The 13,008-nt window shown below is 38.2% G+C and overlaps 1 protein-coding gene across 2 annotated transcripts; it reads right to left on the minus strand.

The window, feature by feature from the left end:
* Positions 1–1,605: 1,605 nt before the first annotated feature.
* On the minus strand, positions 1,606–11,903 carry acbd3 (acyl-Coenzyme A binding domain containing 3). Of its 2 annotated transcripts, none has more exons than XM_079888591.1 (8): positions 11,573–11,903; positions 10,404–10,545; positions 9,636–9,776; positions 9,225–9,383; positions 6,728–6,902; positions 5,628–5,814; positions 4,372–4,635; positions 1,606–3,577 (listed from the first exon to the last, which is right to left on the minus strand). In XM_079888591.1, exons 1-8 carry the CDS (start codon positions 11,826–11,828, stop codon positions 3,363–3,365), a joined length of 1,539 nt encoding a protein of 512 aa, XP_079744717.1. In that variant the 5' UTR covers positions 11,829–11,903; the 3' UTR covers positions 1,606–3,362. The 2 variants fall into 2 exon arrangements, with proteins under 2 accessions (XP_079744717.1, XP_079744718.1); XM_079888592.1 differs by having other exon boundaries at positions 4,372–4,656; positions 11,573–11,865.
* Positions 11,904–13,008: the final 1,105 nt, after the last annotated feature.

Consider the following 13,008-nt stretch of genomic DNA (forward strand, 5'->3'; position numbering starts at 1 on the left):
TTCCTTAAAAAGAAGTGATACTTTCCTTAAAAAGAAGTGATACTTTCCTTAAAAAGAATCGATACTCTCCTTAAAAAAAGTATACTTTTCCATAAAAAGAATCAATACTTATTCAAAAAGCATTGATACTTCTTCAAAAAGAATCACTACTTTTTCAAAAAGAATCGATACTTTTCATTAAAAAGAATCGCTACTTTTCATTAAAAAGAATCGCTACTTTTCCTAAAAAGAATCGCTACTTTCCTTAAAAGGAATTGCTACTTTTCTAAAAAAAGAATCAAGACATATATTCAAAACGAACAGCTACATCCATCCGAAATGAATCGATACGCTTATTCAAATCGATAATTTCTTAAAAAGCTACATTTTCAAAAAGATTTGCTGCTCTCCTTATAAAGAACCGCTACTTTTCTTAAAATGAATTGATACATTTATTAAAAAAAGCATTGCTATATATATAGCCGGATAGACCTTATTGCTTGCTTTGTGTGTTTTATTACACCAGTCTCAGCGAGCGAGTCACAAGTGAAGGCACGCCTGCCCGGTGTTAGTCCCGGTGAGATTTTGCTGCGGTGTCCTTGGTGTGGTCCTCTAGTGTTTGCTCCTTCTGCTCTAGGCAAAGCAGTTGGGCAGCCGGCAAGAAAAAAAAAAGGGACAAAAAATGCTGCAATCAAAAAACTTATCTGGGACAAAGAACTAAGGAAAGTATACAGGGAGATTTAATTAACAGAGACAGGTTAATCAGAAACTAATGACCAACTAAAACTTGATGAAACTAAACAGACATAGATATAACCCTGACAATATCTGTAGAACTGTTAGCATTTATTTTTACATTGTATAAAAATAAATTTTACACATATCTTATTTTTTTACTTAGATTTGAAAAAGTTCCATTTCCTATGTGAAATTACCATGGTTACTAGATAAGTGACTAAATGTACAGATACTATAATTATTATTGAGACTTAAAAAACGCTTGTATCTATTAGATTACCTACTAGTTTTATGATCTTTTTATTTAAGGAATAAATGTTTTAAACAGACTGCCATACCTACAGCATGCCAATGTTTCAATAAATCTTCATTCTCTGGGTTAAGAATGTAGCATCTGCTCGCTTATAATGCAGTCAGTAGCACCTGAGATATAATAATGGAAAAGATGTTCACCCCATGGACCCTGGCGCTTAATAATAAGCTTATAAGGCTTCCTAAGCATTTTGGATAGCCTATATGAATAATTCACATAGGCTCACCAAAATGCTTTGGTGATTGTACAAAATGCTTGTAGCCTGAGTTCTTTGTTCTTAGCTGACAGGAGTGGCACCCGGTGTGGTCTTCTTGTGATCTTCAAGTTTCATCGTGTTGTGTGTGTTCAGAGATCTGCAAACCTTGGTTGTAACATCTCCCTTTGCAGATGTTGTTTATGCTCAAACTGCAACATTACACATTAAATTAAGTTAAAAAAGTGAAATCATAATCAAGGACCCTTTTAAAAGATTCTAGCAATAATCTATTTTGCTCTATTTTATTTGCAACACACCGTATGAGTATGTAAACAATGCACATGAATAGACAGGCATCAGAAAAGAACCAGGCAGTTCATACAGAGGAACACAAGTTTAATCAAAGATACGCTTCAGGACACTCATCCTCGAATGCATACAGATCAGATCACACTAGCAGAACCGATACAAAAACACTTCTTCATGCCTTAATGGTCAGAAAATCCCTGGAGGTTCCACTTTAAATATGAAGACAATCTTTTATATCAATAACCCTATTGCTCGTGGTCTTTTCCCCAAAAGCAGTACTTTGAATACCATGCCCAAATGTTACATTTCACTATACAAAGGCCTGAAGTCAGCATTAAAAAAGTGAAAAAGAAAAATACAAGGAAAGGATAAACACAGGAACTATTGTAACCGATCGACTGTACATGTGATAATGTAGTCTTTGGACAGCTTTAGCATGACGTTACCAATGAACACTGAATCATCACAGCTCTTCACACTCGAACACACTGCACCTCCTTTATTCATCGTATGAAAACAGTGTAACAGTATCTGTATATATGATGTTTGATCACAGTTGGACAGCAGTGACCTGCGTTACACTGGCATCTTTGACATACAATCATGAAAGCGAAACATTTCACTCGCCAATGCAGTCAGTCACAAATTCAGAGTGGCTAGAGCAGATATTTGAAGCAAAAAAAAAGTTCTCAGCAACTTCACTGTGATAATCTTCAATGCACTGAACAGTCGAATAAATAACAGTAAATGTTAATCAGCAATGCTGCTTCTGATGGTTAGTCTCATCAGCTATACAAACACTTCATTATTATTAGAAAGGACAGTGAGAGATGCTTGTTATTTTCTGTCATAGAGAACAAAGTATAAGTGTGACAAGTAGAAATTTAAATCAATATACATTAAGTTTTAAGTTCTGACATGGCTGTCTGTAACTACATGCATAAAACAAAAGAAATGACCAAACTGAAAGGCAAGAATATTTTGAACTACTACTGTAGCTGTGCCACATTAAAAAAACACTGATAAATCTCACATTGATGACAAAGAGGGAAAAATACAAAAGAAAGAACACAATAAATCTGGGGCTCTGTGGAAGCAAAGAAGCGAATGATGGATGGATGAGATAAATGTTAGAGAACTTACAGACACGTACATGACCCTACTCTACCACAGAGATTAATAAATATTCAATGTTTTAGACACAATCCATCCGGTTTAGAAAATGCTGCAAAATCTTCTTTCGTAAAGGCCTTCAGATCCATCTTTGCATCGTTAGAAAAGTCCCGTCCGTTTGTTTTCTCTCGCACTCGCCGATGCACTCCGGTCCCGTGTGCTGATAGGGGGAGAAACACGAGTATAGACACACGCTACTGCTTGATTTACTCAGTGGTGACCTAAATAAGGAAGTTCTCCAAGAGAAAGGCGTTTGCTCCATTGTTTATTACCTAGACATGACGTTTGTAGGCCGTTTTAATTAGGATACACACATTTATCCTGCACCTCTTTGGATGAAATTAGAAGACAGAGGCTGAAATTAGTCACATTGGGTATAGAGGACAGTGACATCAAGCACAAATTCCTAGAGTATATCTTTAAGAGTGCAAAACAGAGGAGCCATGTACGTGGCCCATTCTTCCTGGACTCAAACAGCATGACGGACACACTCATAAAGTTTGCATACACATCGAAACGCACACACACACTCAATATTAAATCTCTTTGTCCCTCTCCCAGTAGTAGACATTTCCTTGTTTTGATCGATCTTTCTTTCCAACTATCTCTTAACATACACGCACATATTCCTGTCCCACAGTCTTGACTCCAGGCTTATCTGGTGTAGTATACTCTGTAGTAGACGGTTTTAGACCTCCAGAGCGAGTAGGAGTTGTCGAACTTGAGCAAGTATATACCACGGCCGGGATACTGGTGACTCCCAGCGTACACCTCCTCGTGACAGTCCCGCCGGTACACCGGCACTATCTCATCCACCTGTGGTTTCCCAGCCTCCTTCTTGGCTTTCTCTTCCTCAGACTGCCCTTCACCTGAGAGAAAGAGAGCAGGACTTCATTTACAGCACTATATTTTACAGTCCCGTTCCACATGTATATACTCTGTACTTATTACAGCAATTACAATAAACATGAGCCTACACCTAAAACTAACCTTAACCCATGTAGTTACCTTATATTAACCAGTACTTTCTTAGGTAAGTACACTGTAATTACAAGTACTGTAAGATAAAGTGCAACCAGCCTTCTGATTTCAAGAGTTAAAAAATTCACCAATATTAAAATTATGGCTGATACCAATAAGCCGATATTAAAATTCTACACAATTTTGCCAAAAGAAATAAGATTCTACAAACTAAAATACCTAAATAGCAATATTTAAGGGGTTGGACAAAATAATGTGAACACTCATTATAGGGGTTAATTTGGCTTAATTTCTTCACTTGCAAAGGTTAAAGCTTTGAGCTTTTATTTTGGCAGAAAGCCGCAGGGAGTCCTCTAAGTTTCTATGATAACAGGTTTACAGACTCTTCTTATTACAAACCTACATAAAAGCGTGAACTGTTGTAATAATCAGTCCACAAAAATGTTGGCAATTATTCAAATGTGAAAATGGAGTGTAACTGGAACACGCTGCATAATGAATATTAATTTTGAGATTTGCTAAAGATACATTTAAAAGTTTATTATTGGCGTTTTAAATAAATACTTCAAGAGAGCATTAGATGGGTAATTTAGGTAATCTAAATGTAAAAATAAAAGAAATGAGCGCAATTAAATATCGGCCGATAACCATTATGCTACAGACATATGCGTACGTTCCTCACCTTCTTCATCCTCATCTTCGTCACTAGACTCGCTGACGTGCACGCTGACCGCCGCGTTAGTAGAGTCAGTCCATTCAAAGAAGACTCCAAAGCCAACGTCGTAGTAGTCGGTGGCAAACTCCCAGAAGAGATAGGAGCCCTCCTCATGGGTGGGGACCCGGACGGTCACCACTTCCCCCCGGCCCACCGTGATCACAGAGTCCACATCCTGACGGATCTTCTCTTTAAAGTCTTTTATCTGTGGCCGGGTCCACATTGAGGGGGCTGCTATTACAGGGGGAGAGTCTGAGAACCAGGAATATGGGATATGGGTAAATAATGGATGGTTTTGTTTGTATTTTAAATTAGGGCTGGGTATTGATTGACACAGATGATGTGCCAGTGTGTCAACTTCATGATTTGATTTCAATTCACAAGCTTGGGATTCGAATCAATTTCGATCTTGATTCAATTTAATATTGATTCATTATGGATATATCAGGTACAGTAAAGATAAACAATAAAATGAATTTGTTAACATTTTCAACCCAGCCCTATTTTAAATTGAAATGCATTAAATTATGAAACACTACAGCATGAAAAGTGAATTTCAGACACAAGTTCACAAATCCCTCATAATTAACCATAATTCTTAACAGCATTTGAAACTCATTTGCTTCCATAACCGGACATTAACAAGTAAAACTGGATATTCAGCATGACAAAAATGATAGGCATGACTTGATTTTATCCATTGGTAATTGACTGCTTCGTAATTAGTACATAGATTTTTCTAAAATGATGCAAATTGATGAATGATTCACAATACACATATTAAAAAGGTAAATCCAAGTTGACATTAACAGCTAACAGCGATTTGAACATTTTGGCCGATACCGATAATTCTTTATATTTGAAAGCAGATAATCGATATAGTGGCCGATAAATCTAAATCCAAATTTTTATATAATTTGAGATCCTGATTCAAAAACAAAAGTCCATGTCCCAAGCACACAATTATAATGATGTTCTCATTATAATTTTATGTAGCCTATATGCACGTTGCACTTAACTGTATTTTTCTTTTTAAACTGCTTCCAATCATATTTCAAGCAATTCAAAACCATCATGGTGAACAAGCTGAAGGAAATAATCCATTATTTATCTGCTTTAATATATCAAATGAACATATATCAGCCGACACCAATATGGTGGCCGATATATCGTGCATCTCAAACAAAGTTGTAGAAATAAACAAAACTGCTCAAACAACTCACCGGTGGGTCCATTCTCAGTGACCTCGTCTGCAGGCTCCAGGTCTGGCTCTCGCTCTAAGCTGTCAGCAGTGGACTCTGCCTGTCCGTTCAGTGTGGGAACCTCCTCTCCAGCAAAAGGCACTGACACCTCACTGGCCTCTAATGTAGACAGCACTATAGCATCCTCCTGTTGTTTCTGCAAAGCAGCCTGAAGAAAACAGAGCAATATGACATTGGTACGAGACAACAGAATCCAAAATAAATTGCATCAGTGAGTCAAAGTCTATCACATGACAATAAATCCCGTTAAGCTTGCAGTGGCAGGTGTGCAAAACACATTAAACAGTATACCATGATAACTGTACACCTGCTAAACAAATGCTACCACTGCAATTTTGTTCTTTATACCAGTCGTTCTTAACTGGTGGATTGCAGGTCTGTTCTGAATGTGAATAAGATGCAATTAATTACATAGTAGTGCACAGCAAAATAAACAGGCTTATCGATTATTAAAACTTTTCATATTGAGTGAAAATCAGCACATACACACTACGACTCAAAAGTTTGGGATCAGTAAGAAGCCAATGCTCACCAAGGCTGCATTCATTTGATTAAAAAAAAATACAGTAAAATCAGTAATACTGTGAAATAGTATTACAATTTAAAACTATTTTTTAAAATTTGAATATTTAAAAACAAATGTTTTCTATTTGAATATATATTTTAAAATGTACTTTATTCCTGTGGCAAAAAAGGTTTTCAGCAGTCATTACTTCAGCCATCAGTCACATGATCCTTCAGAAATCATTCTAATGTGCTGATTTAGTGTTTGAGAAACATTTCTTGTTATTACATGTTGAAAACAGTTGTGCTAATTAATATTTTTGTGGAAAACATGCTAAAAAAATTCACGATTTGTTGAATAGAAAGTTAAAAAGAACACCACTTATTTTAAACAGAAATCTTTTGTTACACTATTTATTTACTGTTATTTCAACTTAGTCTTTTTTTTTTTACTAACCACAAACTTTTGAACGGTAGTGTGGATTTTGAAAATGTAATCATGGATCACAAAAGCAGTGTGATGTCTGGGACTGGGAGAATGAATGCTGGGCCGTCACCTGCTGCTGAGCGAGCTGCACCTGATACAGCTGCTGCATGTACTGCTGATAGTGCTGCTCCTGCAGCTGCCGGATGAGGATGAGCTGCTGCTCGGGACTGTCGGGGTACTGCTGCGCTGCATACTGCTGGAACTGCACCGCTGTCTGCGCATTGAGCGCGGCCATGATCTGCTGCCTAACACACCAGAGAAAGTGAGAAAAAAAAATGCGCACAATAAAGTATGTGGCACCTCACTAGGGTCACATAGCATAGCGGTACTAAAAAAGTCCCACAAAAGTTTTTCACCCCATTTCATTTTAGTTTTATTTTAAATCATGTAAATGTCAGTTGAAATCAAGACCCATTACTTCAGATGGTTGAAAGATTGTGGTGGTGATCCTACCAAGAAGGTACCCTGGTAATCCAGAGTTCTCGCGAGAGCACAAGTTGAATTTGCTCAGCGAGTTACTCTGGTGTCGAGCAATGATGCTCATTAAATATGCCCCTCGATCTGAGCTTTATCACATCAGGTTATCTGATATAGGCGGGCCAGAGGCGAGCTAAACAGATGACGACAGCGCTGTGACGTCGAAGTCATTAGTAAACATTGCAAGATGGCTATGGATGAACACCAGTTGTTTGAAACGGCTTTGGCCGCTACAATGAACGAGTTAGACTTGGCTTTTTATCTAAAAACAGGAACAGAAGACGCCGCTCGAATCGTTCCTTTGCATGAAAGATTTCTTTGCTGTTTTGCCGACCGGATACGGCAAGAGTCTAATCTACCAGTTAGCTCTGCTGGTAGCTAAGCATATGGGGTTTATTGTTGTGATTGGTCGTAGTGTTATCCAATTGCGTGCAGTGAGATTTTCAAATGCATGATTGGTGCCGCCCCTCGAGCTGGCCGATTTTCAGACCATTAGTCTTGTAGATTTAGGTCTGGATTTCCAAGCTACCAAGAAGGTGGAGCTAAAGACTGTCTCACCTTTTCATCAGTCATGAGTTAGCGGATTCTTTCTGAATTATTAAAAGTGGTGTTGACAGTCCTAGTAAATTAATTTTATCGGTCAGACTACACCTACAACTAAATGCCATAGGGATGCCATGCTCCCTCATTGACTATTGACATTAGGAATGTACATATTTACCATTAAGAGCACATCAAAATATCATCATCATCTGAAATAAATTAATAAATAATCTGGTTTTGTATAAACGAGATTGGTGACTCAGACGGTGGCCAGATTTTCACTCTTTTCAGTAATGCCCTTCCTAAACATGATGCCCAAGACCATTTATTTGTTGCCTATGGTCTCGATTTAGTATCAAAGAGAAAATACCAATGGCAAAACTGGGCTTTACTCTAAAGGCTGGAATAAACGACATGACTACAAACACTACGCATCATACACTTGCCGACTTTGTAAATGGTTACTGAGGAAAACTGGGCATCATACACTAAACAACTGAGGATCACACACTACCAGACTTTCAAATCATTCCAAACACAACAAACGCTACTAAGGCCTCGTTTACACTGCAGGTCTTGATGCCCAATTCTGATTTGTTACCTTTATCCAATTTTTTTGACCGTCCGTTTACACGTTCTTTCAACTGTGACCCATATCCGATTCATGCGTTTACACTTGCCATACTATCTGAAACATCGCGCATGCTTAAAGGGTTAAATGTTCTTGCACAGATGGGCGGACGCGAAATATGCTTGATGCTAGCTCTGCGATATATGCGAAGTTCGCCAAACATCATCATGATTTTGAGGCGAAGGAGGATGAAAAGTGCCATCATTACACATATGCTTCAGTTATTGTGTGCGAGAGAGATCTCAGGACTGGTGGGAGCATAGTGTGTTTAAATATTGGCTTTAACGAGGAGCAGTGGGTCCGAAATTTTGTTGTGTACAACAATATGTTGTGTCAAGGTTTGTTCACATTCCTTAGGCCATCCATCCCTTTGCAGATGCACGTCGGGGTTTCTCTCGTCATTAAACCGCGGAGACGTTGCCTAATGCCTCAGAAAATCCGATCTGCCTGTTTACATGACAGTCGCATTGGCACATATCCGATTTATTTCCACATATGAATGAGGCCTGAAACCGATCTCGAAATATGCGAATGCATGCGTTTTTTTCCTGTTTACACTGTCATAGAACACATCGGATCTGTGTCACATATGAGCAAAAAATCGGAATTGGGTCACATTTCACTGACAGTGTAAACGAGGCCTAAGAGACGCATGAGAAATGAAAACAATATTCCAAAATCGGCTCAAAATATCAAAACATGTTTGATATTCTCAGACTGAATGGAATCATAGTTGAAGTGGGCTTGCTGCGATAGTCGGTGTTAGTGATGTTCAGCCGCACGCCGATCACATGACTTGCCCACCGCAACTCCTCCAGACTGCGAATCGGGGGAAAACACTTAGCAAAAGTGGGGTAGTGTACTGAACTATGGCGTTTTAGTTCAGTTCTGGAATAATTAAACTGGTGTGACTCACTTCTGCTGCTCTACGCGGAGTCGTTCTTCCTCAACTTGTCTTCTTTCCTCTTCTTCTCTCCTCATCCTCTCTTCTTCCTCACGCCTGCGCCTCTCCTCCTCTTGCCGCAGTCGCTCACGCTCTTCTTCCTCTCTGCGCCGCTGCTCCTCTTCCTCCTGCCTTCTCAGCAAAAACAAGACAACAAACACACTGTGAGAGACATCCGTGAGGTTACAGAGTTTTAAACATGTTGTTTAGGGTGATCAATTCTTTATTGGAGACCAATTACTTTTTGAGGACACGGTGGATCTCTCTGAGAGAAGCCTATATCTCAAGAGACCCACCTGGTTAAAGTGTAAGTCCAAAACAAAAGTGTGTGACAGCAAAAAAGATAAAGAAAGAAAATCAATTATCTTTATCTGCAAGTCTGACCTCTTTCTCTCTTGCTCCTCCTTTTCAATCTTGTGTGACGCGACGAAAGGTGCAAATAAATTGCAACATTTATTCAACAGCTTTACAAACTCAAGCATGGCCTCGTCCTTCTCCATGTTGCCCAGAGATGCCCATTCTCTTCTGAAAAATTGATTTATAATAAAGCATGTTCGTTAAAAATGCTAATGTGTCTAATGCGGCCTTCATGTGCTCTGGAAAAGATGATATTTTCCACTTGTGAACTGGTATTTACCAGTGTGTTGTGTTCAAGTGCTTTTGTTGTCTAATGTAGTACCCGCAAGGTCTGTGTCAGTAGAGTATCTTTTTTATCTTTACAAAAAAACAAAACAAAACGTAAATGTGGTGCTTTCTGATGATTAAAACATAATTTAAAAAAAAAAAAAACGACATAAAATGATTAAATATAAACCAAGGAAATTGCAGCGAATTTGAAATTTGAGTGTTAACGCATTATATTACAATTGTTAATGACACAACATTGTATAGGCTACAAAAACTATCTGCTAACAATATTCACGACTCTTACGTTGCTCTCCGCCATTTTGAAAAGGTCAAAGATTATCTCATCTCGGCAACTCGTGCATCAAAATATTCTACGAGCTGCCCAGTGGAAAATACCACATGAGGGGATGTTCATGTGCATTTTCCACGTCGGCTTTTGGTATTTACCATAATTACCATAGCACGTGAAGGCACCATAACAGCAGGGAGGCACATTAAGGTCAAAGTTCAAATCATCACTCTTACCTGCGGTCATTTCCCAGCACATCGAAGAAGCCCACCTCAGGGGAAGCGTCTGGGTTGTAAGGGCCCTGCAACACCTGCTTGTGGAGGGCCACCAGACGAAGCTTATCCTCATAGGTCGGGTGGAAGGCTTTCCCATCTTTCTCTGAGGAAAAAAACATCACAAATATGTGGCTTTAAAAGTGCAAAGGGTTCTAATCTCATTGCATTAGAACAGGGATTTCCAAACTTTTTTGACAGCGGAATACCTTGGATAAAAATTTTTTTTTTTACTTGAAGTACTCATTTGCACGTTCACTGTTCTCTGATGTCGGTTGTTGGTCACATGATTTGCTAAAAAAAAATATATATTTTATGTTTACCTGCAAGTGTTTCATTTCGAATTGCTTTTACACTAAATGATTCAATTCAGTTTTACATTTTTTACGATCTAATTAATTATTAGCTTTACACGAACCCCCGTTTAGAATGTCAGCTAATGCACATTTAATACAGATCATGTCAAAATCATGAAAAGATTATTGTGTAATTGTGTAAAAGACTTTTTTGTGCATGCTTTGAAAGTCAAGAGCAAGATACATTAGTGGCATTAGTCCTCAGCTGGAAATGCAACATCTTGATTGGGACATCAGTTGTGCATTAATGTGCATAATTAGAGAGATGCAGCACTTAGACTATACAGCTGATGGACACAATCATACTTCATTCATCAGCCCACAGACAAGAAATGGGTGTAGACCTGCAAAACGGACTAAACATTTTAATGGACAAAACCTAAAAGTGCTGAACAAACAAAGAGATCAACCAAGTTCAGCACTTGTAGTTCACTTGTCTATTTATTTCATAGTCTTTATGAGTTTGAGCCATCAGTCAGGCACATGACACAGACACACAGTGGTGCTGTCACCGGTTAGGGCAGTTCCTCTAGAGGACCTCAACCCTTGAACACTGCGATAGAAGTGAACTACAAGACCTATGTGAGCAGAACTTTTGTTCAAACCAAATACTAAGAATGAAAAGGACCCTAATAAGAAAACCACGACCTCACTAGATATAAACAAATGTGCGAATTCAATCTGTAGCACAGAGATGGCCGTGCTAACGAATGTTTGTGTTCAATTAATGTCCATAATAGTGTCCATAATAGTGTATATTATAGTGACATAGAATACCTTTAAAGAACCTGAGCGCCAGCCCGTAGAGCTCGACTAAATCAAAGCCCCATTTCTTCTCGATGGGAGGTTCGCCCTCCTCTCCATCGACACTCACAGGGTTGTCAGCGCTCTGGTCCGCCGAGCGGGCGGCGGGCGTCTCGGCCTGTTCCTGCTCGCCCTCGGAATCCGGGCTTAGAGTCAAACCGTCGATAGAAACTTCGAGCCGGCTTGAATTTGCACTGTTGAGGTCGCCGCTCTGAACCTCTGTCGCCATCGTGCAGAATGTCAGCTGAAGCAGCCACGTACCTACTTCCGCCCTGCTCCGCCGGAACTTCCGGCAGCATGACGTAGAAATGTTCGACTACAAGAGCTTCAAAATTCTGCATTTATTAATATTAAGAATTACATAAAATAAAAAGTCTCAGTCCCAAAAAATTGTTTCGCTTTATACGGGACTTAACAATATTGTAGTGTTTTGCATAAAAGTAAAGGGAAAAGAGCTGTTCGAGAACGTAATGTATAGGCCTACCACATTTATATTTAATCCGTTAAAGTGTATGGAATTGTATATTATGAATATACACTTTGTTTGGTCAATATACATGTGTTAATGAGAAAAGAACCACATATATATCATTATAAGAGGAAATAAATAAATAAACATTAAACAAATAAACAAATACATATACTTTGGCTAATAATGTTGAACCATTTAAGATGTAACGTTAGCCTACCTGTAATTTAATATTTGACTGTCTGAGGCACCAAAGAGACGACAAAATACACTTAAAATTAAATAAATAAATAAATAAATAAATAAATAAATTAAAATATAAATAAATAAAATGATAAATGATTTAGAAGAACATCATGTAACGTAACTGTCCAATGTCAATGGAGGCCTGAGGTACATTATATATTTATGAAGGGGTGTGTGGTATTTTGGTAGGATATGAGGTATTATGGTTATTTTTATAATAATAGGTTCAAAAAAGTATGTGAATGAACAATGTTTTTGTTTGTTTGGTAGGCCTATTTTTATTTATTTATTATGTGTTTTTTTGTTTTTTTTTCTTGGGGAGGGGGATAGGTGCGCAATTTGTCTGGGGAATTTGGCTAATAACATTTAACATTTTAATTATCTTCTTCTGAAATGAACGAAATGACTTGGAAAAAAGAATCGTTCATTTTGATGAACGAGATTAAAAGATCCCATTCAGTAAGATGATCCGAACTTCCCATTACTATGGCTGAAAACATTTACCTGAAAACGTTTAATGGGTATAAAGAATGTCTAACGTTAAACTAACTTCACCGCCGTGAAGTAGCGAATGCTAACGCCTAGTTAAAGTAGCTTATTTGTACAACTGTCTCTGTCTGGACTCTGGACTAAAGAACAAGGAGGATTCATAATTAATTTACGCTATTGATGAGTCGACGCTTTATTCGACGCT

The sequence above is a fragment of the Squalius cephalus genome (assembly GCF_949319135.1).
Source record: "Squalius cephalus genome assembly, chromosome: 12".
Classification (NCBI taxonomy): Eukaryota; Metazoa; Chordata; class Actinopteri; order Cypriniformes; family Leuciscidae; genus Squalius; species Squalius cephalus.

Coding starts and splice junctions, on each gene's coding strand:
- acbd3 (XM_079888592.1), bottom strand. CDS start 11,828: ATGGCGACAGAGGTTCAGAGCGGCGACCTCAACAGTGCAAATTCAAGC. Junction 5,815..6,727: donor TGCAGCTCGCTCAGCAGCAG/GTGACGGCCCAG, acceptor TGTTTTCTTCAG/GCTGCTTTGCAGAAACAACA. Junction 4,657..5,627: donor CACTGAGAATGGACCCACCG/GTGAGTTGTTTG, acceptor CCTGGTTCTCAG/ACTCTCCCCCTGTAATAGCA.